The sequence below is a fragment of the Mandrillus leucophaeus genome, unplaced genomic scaffold (genome assembly GCF_000951045.1).
Source record: "Mandrillus leucophaeus isolate KB7577 unplaced genomic scaffold, Mleu.le_1.0 Scaffold7, whole genome shotgun sequence".
In the NCBI taxonomy this organism is placed as follows: Eukaryota; Metazoa; Chordata; class Mammalia; order Primates; family Cercopithecidae; genus Mandrillus; species Mandrillus leucophaeus.
Window position 1 is genome coordinate 1912702 of NW_012107585.1, and position 12166 is coordinate 1924867.

The 12166-nt window shown below is 42.7% G+C and overlaps 1 protein-coding gene across 1 annotated transcript in view; it reads left to right on the forward strand.

Annotated features, from left to right (window-relative positions):
* Positions 1–12166, forward strand: part of FBXW8 (F-box and WD repeat domain containing 8) — a 119367-nt gene that overhangs the window by 31139 nt on the left and 76062 nt on the right. Inside the window, exons 4-5 of the mRNA XM_011964541.1 lie at positions 2566–2730; positions 6865–6953. Coding sequence (XP_011819931.1) covers positions 2566–2730; positions 6865–6953 — 254 coding nt within the window. The remainder of the gene's footprint in view (positions 1–2565; positions 2731–6864; positions 6954–12166) is intronic.

Consider the following 12166-nt stretch of genomic DNA (forward strand, 5'->3'; position numbering starts at 1 on the left):
TTTTTTTTGAAATGGAGTCTTGCTCTGTCGCCCAGGCTGAAATGCAGTGATGTGATCTTGGCTTACTGCAACCTCTGCCTCCTGCGTTCAAATGATTCTCCTGCATCAGCCTCCCGAGTAGCTGGGACTACAGGCGCCCGCCACCACGCCCAGATAATTTTTTGTATTTTTAGTAGAAATGGGGTTTCACCATGTTAGCCAGGATGGTCTCAATCTCCTGACCTGGTGATCCTCCCACCTCAGCCTCCCTATTTTTTTTTAGCAGACAATTTCTATTTCTCTATTGGTAACTTCTATATGGTAAGACGTTGCTCTTCTACTTTCTTTTATTTCTTTAGACATGCTTTCTTTTAGTATTTTGAACATATTTAAAATAGCTGATTTAAAGTCTCTGTTTAGTAAGTCCAGCGTCTGGACTTTCTCAGGGGTAGCTTCTGTTGACTGCCTTTTCCCCTGTGTATGGGCCCTGCTTCCTTGTTTCTTTGCATGCTTTTGTAATTTTGTTAAAAACTGGACGTTTTAAATAATGGAAACTCTGGAAATAGAATCTTTCTCCCTCTGCAGAATTTGCTGTTATTGCGGTTGTTATTTTTGTTGTTGCTGCTGTTTGTTTGTTTAGTGACTTTTCTGGACTTATTCTCTAATTTGTATTCTTTGTCATGTGCAGCTACTAAAGTCTCTGCTTGGCTAGCTTAGTGGTTAGCTAGTTATCAAATGGAGATTTCCTTAAATCCACTAAACCAGTAAGTCCCCCAGCCTTTGCTGAGCTGCTGTCTGTACGTTAGAGTACTGCTTCACCATTGTAGCAGCTTACAACTCTGCCTTAGCCTTCACTTCCTGCTGGTGCAGACCCTCAAGGTCAGCCAGAGGGGAGAGGTTAGGGCTTTATCTGGTCTTTCCTGGGCACACACACAGCCCTATACGTTCATGTGGCATTCCAGACTCCCAGGAATATATTGGAGCCTTTCAGAGCTTCCTATGGGCATCCCATTTCCCAGCTTTTTCTTTCAAGCTTTTTGGTCAGCCTCTTGTTTGCCTCAACTGTCTGTGCCTCCCCAGGTAGCTGCAGAGTTAAGCAGTTGCCACTTACTATTTTGGGCAAATGCCCTGGAGATAGAACAGAGAGAGTGCTCAGCTAGGTCAGATAAAGTCAAGCCTTGAGAATAGAGCTTTCTGGCAAGCTGCCAGCAGGTCAAATGGTGACAGTTCTCTAGGGATTTGATTTTTGGGGGGTTCTAAACGTGTCTGGCCTCTCTAATGGCTGCTAGGCTGCCGGTTTTTACAGCTGCTGTCTTCACGAGGCTGTTGATTTTTAAGGCAATCCCGGAGCTGGAGGAGGAAACAGAATTAGCACACATTAAAACAACTCAGACGTCACTGTTCTTACTGAGATTCAGGCACTTTTCTTGGATAAATGTTCCTCAGAATGTTGCAATCCTTTTATTAATTTCCAGATTCTGAAAAAGTTGATTGATCATTTTTGGTGGAATTCTTACTGCTGTTATGGAGGAGCAGGTCTTTAATCTGCCATCCTGTAAGCTAACTCTCTGTCAGTGCTTTATCAGCTGAGGCCCTTTGTGCAGTAAGAATCTGGTTTCCTACTTTCTCTCATTTTCCTTCTTCCTATCTCTGTCTTTGAGTCTTGAAGTGGCCCTAAGGGAGTGTTAAAAAGTACAGGGTACTGTAACCTACCTGTCACCACTCTTCATTAGAAGTGAGTCTCAACTTTTGGATGGAGAGCAAGCATCAGGCACTTGATCCTGCTTTCCCAGGATGCTCTGCAGACCGGTATCACACTGATCTGCTCGATCAGTTGCTCATCTGCCAACAGAGTCCATCTTTTGCAGTCTGGCCAACTTTGCATATTATCCTGTGATGAAGTAAACTCTTTGTTCCCCTAAATTAGTGTTGGAAAACAAAATGCTAATAGTTAAAATGACTATTTCCTCTGGATACTGTTGGGATTTAAAAGGCCAGACATAACATTAATTTTTCTAGATCTAATCTTAGTCCTGGATAATGGCTTGAGTTTTCTGTTAATTAAATATGTACATATGTTTAAAATCTAAATTCTCACATGCAATTTAAATTAGAATTTTCTACCTGACCAGATGTTTGGGTTTTAGGTAATTTTATGACAGCCTTTGATTTCGGAGGCCATCAATCTTCAATTCTATAAGGTGGAAATACAAATGCTGTTTGTCAAAAGTAAAGAGATTCTGTTCTGAAAAGCTCTGTATGATTGTATAGCTAATTACCATGTAAAAGTTTGTGTTTTTTGCATTTTATGTATTTGTGTATTTTCTTCTCTTATTTGTTAGATTACAATTGAACCAAGTAGTCTAAAATGTGATATTACATGGTGGTACAACAATTTTGAAATCTTGAAAGATAAAACTGGAAACATTTGCTTGTATTTTTTTTTCACCTCATAGTGTTTTGTTAATGAGACATTTTATACTGCCATAAACCCAGGGCAATAATATAGGTGTTGATTGATTTTTGGATGACAAGGGGCTTCTCTAATTGCAGAATTTGACATTTGTGTCACTTCTGCTGTTTTAGGTGAGCAAGACGTGGAAGGTGATTGCGGAGGATGAGGTGCTGTGGTACAGGCTGTGCCAGCAGGAAGGGCACCTTCCGGATAGCAGCATCTCTGACTATTCTTGCTGGAAGCTCATCTTCCAAGAGTGCCGAGCCAAGGAACACATGTTACGAACCAACTGGAAGGTGGGCAGTGGCCAATATCATTACCTGTGAAAGAATAGCCTGCAAGGACATGGGTATCCAAGCTTTCACTCATAGCCTGAGATTAATTGCCAACAGCGAAGGGAGAGGGGTACACTGAGCCGCCCCTTCAGCTGTTGGTGACTTGTTGCCCATTTTGTTCGCCATTAGATGATTTGCCTCTGTTTTCAGCCTCAAGATTTGGGAACGTCCTCTTACTCTGCAGGAGAGGAAGGGTGAGATTGAGTTGCCAGCCACTTCCTCTCTGATTGTTAGGGTGGTCAGAGGAGTGCTCTGTGCAGCCCCTTTGACTTTCACCAACTCTCTGGAGGGGCCCAGAAAGCAAAAGCACTACCTGCATACAAAAGAGGAGCCGAAAATGTCATTTCCAGTAAATGTAAGAGGGAGATGATTAAACATCTCTAAGCACTGTCTTCTCTTCCCTCACATAACCTACTGGCGTGCTTCCATAACATTTATCACTTCAAAGTCTCTACAGAAATATTAGATCACAGCTAAGAATTTGCACAGTGAAGTGTTTCCATAGGAGATAACTGTCAAGAGCCGTGTTACATAAAGCTGTTTGAGGCATGACGAGACAGCAGTGTGGTGGCAGTGTTTCCTTCCCACCTGGGAGGCTGGAGATTCAGTGGCAGAGAAGGGATGGAAACATTCTCTTTACCCCCGTAAAGGTCAATCCTAATAGACTTTGAGATTAACAAGTTTTTGTGCATTACTGATAGTGACATATTGCCTATGTGCCTGTCTGTCCCTAGTCACCTCCTAACCTGATTAGTGACCGATACGCTTGATCTGGGCAACCTCACACAGTTTCTAGGAAAGTCAATAAGAGCAGTGTCTCTCTAATTCAGGGGTTCTCAACCCCAGCACTAGTGACATTTAGGGCCAGCTAATTCTTTTTGTGGGGGGCTGTTCTGTGCATTGCAGGCTGTTGAGCAGTATCTCTGGCCTCTCCCCGTTAGATGCCAGTAGCATTTTCCTCCCCCAATCATGACAACTAGAAATGCCCCTAGACATTGCTGAATGTCCCCTGGGAATCAAAATCCCCTCCCGGTCGAGAACCACTATTCTGAGAGTTAGTGTGGTTATCCTTTCTTAGGCCGTTAAGACACCACCACTAAGACAGGTCACGCTGGCCCCACAGTGCCCTTTTTCATCGACCTACGGTAATAAACTCATCTGGAGGAAGCCCCCAATCCCTCTTGCCCGTTTGCCTGGGTAGGTCCAGATGATGGACACAGGCAGAAACGTATGACAAAGAAAGCTGCCCAGACAGACAAAGGGTCAGAAAGCAGAGGGTCTAACCCTGGTGGGAGAGGCTGCGATTTAAGGAAAGCTTAAGAACTGAGTGTTAATGGGGCCTTTCTCTCCAGAAAGGAGAGATACTTTTGAGATTTACAAGCAGGAGACTTGGAGATATTTGGCATCCCCAGGCTTGAATTCGAAGATGTCAGACCCTGGTAGAAAAAAGCAGCAGCTGTGTTTTTTGCTTCCTCTTTGGTGATGGAGAAAGCAAGGGAAGAGGACAGGTGTGTCCTTGTTGGGCCTGGAGGTGGCAGAAGTGACAATGTTTTAAAGACCCACCACCTAGCATTTGGCACTTAGTAAGACTTCACAAGTTATATGCAATCTAGCTGAATGGCTATTTAGTATTTCTTTCTAACTAGCACGAAGTCATCTGTTAGGTAAATACTCACTACATGGCTGTTGATTGAGTGAACTGGAGTGGACTGCAGGCCAAACCAAACATGAGGGAGACTTCTATTTGGAGCGTGTCAGGTCCATTTCCTGACACTATTAACAAGGAGAATTCTAGGAGTGAAATTTTAAACGATGTATCTTTCATTAAATGTAATGGTGGGATTCTTACCAAAATTCTGGAACGAAAGAAAGCCTTATCAAAACGTGAAAGGCAGCTGGGCACTGTGGGTCGCTCCTGTAATCCCAGCACTTTGGGAGGCTGAGGCAGCTGGATGACTTGAGGTTAGGAGTTCCAGACCAGCCTGGCCAACATGGTGAAACCCTGTCTCTACTAAAAATACAAAAATTAGCCAGGCATGGTGGCACAAGCCTGTAGTCCCAGCTACTTGGGAGACTGAGATTGGAGAATCGCCTGAACCCTGGAGGTGGAGCTTGCAGTGAGCCAAGATTGCGCCATTGCACTCCAGCTTGGGCAACAGAGCAAGACTGTCTCAAAAAAAAGAAAGAAAAAGAAATGAAAGGCAGTGTTGGGGCAAGTTGCTTTACTTTTGTCTGCCTCCATTTTCTCTTCTCTAGAGTGGGAGCTAGGAGTGGCACTGCTCATGGCTTCATGGTGAGGATGATTGTCATCAAGTGTCTGCCACTCCTCCTGCAGAGGCTGGTCCACACTCAGTGCTCAGGCGAGGTTGGCTGTAGGAGCGCATAGTCCTCTCCACACAGATGCAAGGTTCTGTGCTGTGCATGCTCTACTTCAGGATGGGTTAGGCAGGCGATTTGGTTTGGTACCTCCTAAGTCAGTGTCTGGGGAGACCCTAGAAGGGACCCCAGAGTTCTCAGGTACCTCCACAAAGGGAATGACCTGCAAATGCATGAACTTATCTGGAACTGCAATTCAATGTCAACCTGGAAATCGTTTGCTAAACTAATTACTATGGTGGCCATAGTATTCTTTTTCCTGGTGTTTGCCATAATACTATGGTGGCCATAGTATTGTTTTTCCTGGTGTTTGCATACATGCAGGTTTTCATCTTAGACCCTTTATTTTTCTTTCAATACCTTTTCCCTCACAAGAGCTTTTCTGCTATTGTAACCTTGGCTGCGGCCCTCACACAGCTGTTTCCCAGTTCCTTGCCTTCCCTCCCCATATCTCCAGTCATAGGACAGCTCCACGTGGATGTGTCCAGTTTTGTCTCAGCCTTAGACTCGTTGCTTGGATTAAGACCATCATGCGAATTACTTTGCTCAGTTCTGGAGTCTAGATGCTTAATAAATGTGTATTTTAATGGAATGATGTCATAATCGTTTTCCTAATAATAGAAATAATAATAATAATGGCTACCACTTATCGAACACTTGCTGTATGTTAAGAACTGTGCTGGGTACTACACTGTTTCTAGTCCTTGTCCTTGTCCCAGTCTGGTAAAATTGAAATTATGGTATTCTCGACTATCTTTATTCATGCTTGCTTTGTGGCTTAACTGTCTCACTTTTCCCAACCTCCCACATGTAAATACTTTATATCCATTCAGATTTCCTTCATTGTAATTCAATTTAATTTTTTTTTTTTTTAAGAGATAGGGTCTCACTCTCTTGCCCAGACTGAAGTACAGTGTTACAATCATAACTCACTGTAGCCTTAAGTTCCTGGACTCAAGTGACCCTCCTGCCTCATCCTCTCAAATAGCTGGGGCTACAGGCACATGCCACCACACCTGACTATCTTTTACATTTTTTGTAGAGATGCGGTCACCCTATGTTGCACAGGCTGGTCTCAAACTTCTGAGCTCAAGTGCTCTTCCTGCCTCTGCCTCCCAAAGTGCTGGGATTACAGGCATGAGCCACTGCGCCTGGCCTAAACTTTTGTTTAAATACTATTTCCATGAAACCTCTGACCTCTCAGTTAGAAATAGTATCATCTCTTCTCCTTTTTCTTATCCTGATCTTTATCTATTTGTATATAATTTTGCATTTTATTCTGAGAATCCTCATAAGAGTTAACAGGTAAGGTATCATGTAATACTTTCTTTTTGCTGAACTGAACTTTTTCGTATACTTTATAAGCTTCTTTAGATACTTGCCACTCCCAGCAGATATGTGCCAGCCTATTGTGGATGGTAGTTATTGGTGAGCACATATTTGCTTTCTATTCTGTAACCTCCTGGAAGATGGGGCAGTGTCTCACACATCCCATGTCCTCGAGTTCGGTGCCTTTGGGATATATGGTAACTCGTCCATGCTTGATAGCTTAGCATGTGAGTCATCATTTTTGTCTTTTTGAATGCCCACAGAACTTTGAATGCACTTGCTGTCTATGCTGTAGAGAATTGCTGTGGAAAGTAGGTGAAAAAGCACGATGCTTGGCTTTTGGGCTGTCCCAAGAATAGTCTAAACTGCATCCCCCTTTTCCTCACGCAGAATCGCAAAGGTGCCGTGAGTGAGCTGGAGCACATTCCTGACGCGGTTTTGTGTGATGTGCATTCTCACGATGGCGTGGTCATTGCTGGGTAAGCAAAACCATTTCCACTGAGTGCTCTGCATCTGAAGGTCTTTCATTTCTCACGTACTGCCCTCTGAGTACCAGTGACCTTAGCTTCCCTTGAGAGCATGTACCTCGCTCAGTTACAGCCCATGTGGAAGAGGGAGAGTCTCTGTGATTCTGTTCCCGAGGACGTGAGAGCGCTGCAGCGAGGGTGAGAAGCACATGGTGTAGAGCGGATCTGTGATCCATTTGTCTCAATATGTCTTTCCCAGCTTTTAAATCACTTTTGTGGCATGTTATGTGAGATTTTCATTAAGGCAAACAGTTTGTATTTTATGAAGACATAAAAAAGTCAAGCAGATATAATAAGTGTTGGCACAGACAGGCCCTGTTCTCATTCTCTTTTTCTAAATCCCTTATTGTGAAGAAGGGCTGTGGCCACGCATAATCTTCCTTCCCCACCATATAGTACATATTTGTTACTTAAGTTGTCCCGAAATAGCTTTTTTTTTTCCTCCATGGCCAAGACATTTACTTTTAGCTTCTGTAAATTCCTTCAGCTTCTGTCCCAAAAACCACTTTGATGAAGTCTTCCTACTTTGTTACAGAGGTACATTTATATACTTAATTACTGTACAGTAAGATCAGTTTTCTTTTTGGATTAGGAAGATGTCATGAACTACAGCCTCAGATTGTATACTTAATACCATAAAGTAGAGACCAGAACACTTAAATTTCTGAGTTTGGATCAGCTATGGAGTGAGACGCCTTAGGGAAGTTCCTGCCTATGGGAAAACAAAACAAACCTTGGACTTTAAAACTCAGTAGTAGAGGAGTCCTTTTCTTTAAAGAAAAATCTTTCCTTAAGCAGCATTCCTTAAAGAGCACCTTTTGAATAGAAATTCCAAAGAGTCGGATTATTTTAATATTTTGTGGTATGCAGTGCCTATGAAAAGAAGTATTTCTGCTTTAAACAAGATATACCCAGGAGGAATGCTTTTCTTCAGTTTCTGTTTTACTGGCTATGATTTAGAGGTGAAAGCCTTTCTTGGGAGTGCTGCAGAACTAGTTTTAGAAAGATTGATGGTCCAGATACTTGCGATTCTGTCCATTAAGTTATCAGTGCACGTTGGGCTTCTCCACCTCATTGCTAAAATATGGGCCTACGATCGCCCGATATGCAGCTCCTTTCTACCCACAAATGCTACAGTTTGGTGGGAACTCCAGAAGTTACTTAGATCATTCCAGCTAAAGGGATCTCTGCCTAGAGTGTCAGAAGACACTTGAGGACAGAAGGCTGAGACTGTACTGAATGAGTCACAAAAGAACTTACAAATAAAGGAGAGCCTTGAATCTCAAAACCACTTACGAATTTCTTCTCTGGAGCTCCCGAAGGGCAGGCCCCTTATGAGTCCAGATGCCAGTCCTTCTTTCCCTGCCTCTCTGTTCCCTCGGGGTTTGTTCAACATTATAGATTATGCCAACACAGAGCAAAACGATGGCCGAGTTCTGTGGATCAATAGGATGAAACCTGATCTGTGGGTCAGAGAGGCTCCTCACGGCTCTTCTTTCTAAGAAAACCTTACGTTGATGGCTTAGCATGAGAGACTTCAGTCTTGCTTGTATGTACAGCATCTTGTGTTTATCATTAAAATTTTATCTGGTGGTTACGATGCTTGTTTTCTGGGTCAGATCTTGAATTCCTTTTCATTTGAGACAGTGGTGTTTGTGGTTACCTCATTCCCAATCAATGTTGAATTCACCAGGCTTTCTACAGTTATGTGTCTCCAAGGAGCTTCTTAAAGAGACAGTGGCCACCTCACCCCTTCTTTCTCTTGTACTTACCTTGTGTTTCTCTTATTCTTCTTTTTTCCTTCCCTTTTCTCTTTCTTTTGCACAAGTGGAGTCTGTTCAGAGGCTTAGTTTTATGTAACTAGAGCTAAACTATGAAGCATTTTTGCATTTATACCTATTAAGTACATTTCATATCATTGATGGAGAGCAGAATCTCTTTTTCTCACCTTTTAAGCAATCTGTGTAAATATTCCTGGTTCGGAGTCATGTTGCATAGGCCCAGACTGATATTTATTGCAGTGAATCTCATGATGGACCCAGTCATGGTTCTTCCCTACTCTTCACATAAAACCAGTGAAATCTGAAAATAGTCACTCATTCATAAACGCATTTGACACTCAAATACCCATCATGTGAACAGGACCGGGCCCCTGTTTACCTGAGGCTTGTTTTTCCAGTGGAGAAACAGACATTCTTTCCAAAGCATTTGATGGTTCAGTTTTGTCCATGAGTCTTTGCTTACTCTACAGTCTTACAAATAATTTCCAGTTAACTTTTCCTGACATTCAGAACTCTTTGACATTTCTTTTCTAACCTACCTTTTTCCTTATTACACTTGTCAAGTGTACTTTTGTTTTTTCCACACTGTTCTGTTTAGTTACCTCTGACTGCATCATTTTTTTTAGTTGGGGTACAGTCATATGCCGCATAACAGCATTTCAGTTAGTGATGGGCCCCATATATGATATTGGCCATTCGTGTATCCTAGGTGTATAGTAGGTTCTGCCACCTGGGTTTGTGTAAGAACACGCTATGATGTTTGCACAATGATAAATTCACCAAAGGATGCATTTTTTCTGAGTGTATCCCTGTCGTTTAGTGACACATGACTGTATAATTCATATGCCATAAAATTCACTCTTTCAAAGTGTACAATGCAGTGATTTTTGTTTAGTAGATTTACAAGGTTGTGCAACAACACCACTATCTAATTCCAGAACATTTTCATCAACCCAAAAAGAAACCCAGAATCCATTCGTTAAGGCCAATTGCAGTCCTGTCTCCTCCCAGAGATTTCTCTAGCACTGTAGCCTAGTGTCCACTCTTCTGGGAACTCCTGGAGACAGGACCATCTGCAGCTGACAGGGCAACTTGTCGTGTGGCCTTGCTGTTTCACTGAAGCATTTTTGTTTTATATTGTTATTTTACTTAGAAATAATATTTAACTTTACAGCCATCTACTATATTTTCCTTCTAGCAATTTGTACAAAAGCATCTTTTAAAATTTAAATTTAAATTTTTATTTTTTTGAGACACAGTCTCACTCTGTCGCCCAGGCTGGAGTGCAGTGGTGCCATCTCGGCTCACTGCAACCTCCGCCTCCCAGGTTCAAGGGATTCTCCTGCCTCAGCCTCCCGAGTAGCTGGGACTACAGGCGTGCACCACCACACCCAGCTAATTTTTATATTTTTACTAGAGATGGAGTTTCACCACGTTGGCCAGGCTGTTCTCAAACCCCTGGCTTCAAGAAACCTGCCCACCTCAGCCTCCCAAAGTGCTGGGATTACAGGCATGAGCCACTGCACCCGGCCTGTAAGCATCTTTTAAAACTATGATTGGTATGTCATATTTTGTTAAATGTATACTGTTTTATATGGCGTAAGCATTAAAACTTAGTACACAGACTCCCCTTGCCCCCTGCCACATGTATATGATGTTATGTGGGAAACTGGAGAAATGCCTATGTCTGTTCTCTAATTTCTTGGTTTTCTCAGCTTAGAATCATACAATTTTAAACCTGGAAGTAACTTTAGAGATGATCCGTTCTGAGACCCTCATCTTGCATGAGGTGACGGAGGCTCAGAGCCATGCTGGGTGTGCGTGAGTGGAGCCGCTCCATCGTGTTTCTGCAGCATCCACAGGCAGGGCTGGCTGGTGAGGCTGCCGTCTCCTGTTCTCATTTGCTGCTCTGAAGCTTTGGCTATTGTAGCGTCATTTTGGTTTTTCTTTTGTGACATGTGCCTATTTAAAAACAAAAGCAGCCGGGCGCATTGGCTCACGCTTGTAATGTAATCCCAGCAGTTTGGCAGGCTGAGGCGGGCAGATAACGAGGTCAGGAGTTCAAGACCAGCCCGGCCAACATGGTGAAACCCTGTCTCTACTAAAAATGCAAAAATTAGCTGGGTGTGGTGGTGGACACCTGTAATCCCGGCTACTTGGGAGGCTGAGGCAGGAGAATTACTTGAACCTGGGAGACAGAGGTTGCAGTGAGCTGAGATTGTGCCATTGCATTCCAGCCTGGGTGACAGGGCAAGACTCCGTCTCAAAAATAAATAAATAAATAAATTAAAGTAAAAAGAATAAAAACAAAAGCAGTGGTAAAAACCATGTTGTTTTGCAACTGTGTTAGAAAGTAGAGAAGAGAAAGTCACTCAAATTCTATCATGGAATACAACCTTTGTTAAGGTCTCCCATGTGTCTGGTTTGGTTCTCAGTCTGTTTTTCTATGCATGTTTTTTCATAATGTGATTATAGCCTTTGTTAAATTTGTGGCCTTTTTCCCTCACCAAACTGATGAATTTTTTTCGTGTTGTATATTTTTCATTACTTTCTTTGACTTGTCGAAAAAACGCTTTGGATAATTATACCCCAGTTTCCCTATTTATTCCCCTAATAGTGAACATTAATGTCATTTCCTGTGTTTTGTTATATGGATGTTATGCATATTTTATGTATATATGTCTGCAAATTTTTCTCCTTTTTAGCACTACAAATCTTTATTTTAAAATGATTAGACACATGCTACTGTAGAAACTTGAAATTCTATATAAGTGCATAAAATAGAGAGTTAAAGTTCTTTCATTATTGTCTCCTAGTCTTGCATTCCTGATTGTTTTCCTAGGCTAGAGTCCTGTAAGCAGAATTACTGGATTCAGGAGAATGAATTTTTATTTTCCAGATTAATAAATTATTTAAAAATGCTTTTGTAGCCCTCAGCTTCTTTGCAATCTAACCTTTTGACTTGAAGTCTCCAAACCATCCCTGCCATCTTCCTGTCAGTGCTGTACATAGTGAGAGCCCATGCCTCCTGCCTTCTTCCTTCCTCCCCATCTAACCTGGCTCCGTCCCAGCCCTACTGCACTGCACTCTCAGAGGTCCCCTGTGATCTTTTGCTCAACAAACCAATGGCCTTTTCTTGGCTCGTCCTCTCCAGCCTCTTGGCAGCATTTGGTCCTGTTGACTTTCCCCTTTTGAAATGGTGGCGGCCTTGTGTTAAGCATCTTTGTGCCCTCAGAGTCTAACATCTTTCCCAGGACCCAGGAAACTTTGAGGCAAGTATGTAAGAAAGGAAAACTCCCTTTCGGCGACCCCACACTCTGGGCTTCCATTACCTCCTTGAGCGCCTTCTCTGGCCCTCGCTCTTGCCTTTCTCTGCTGTCACTT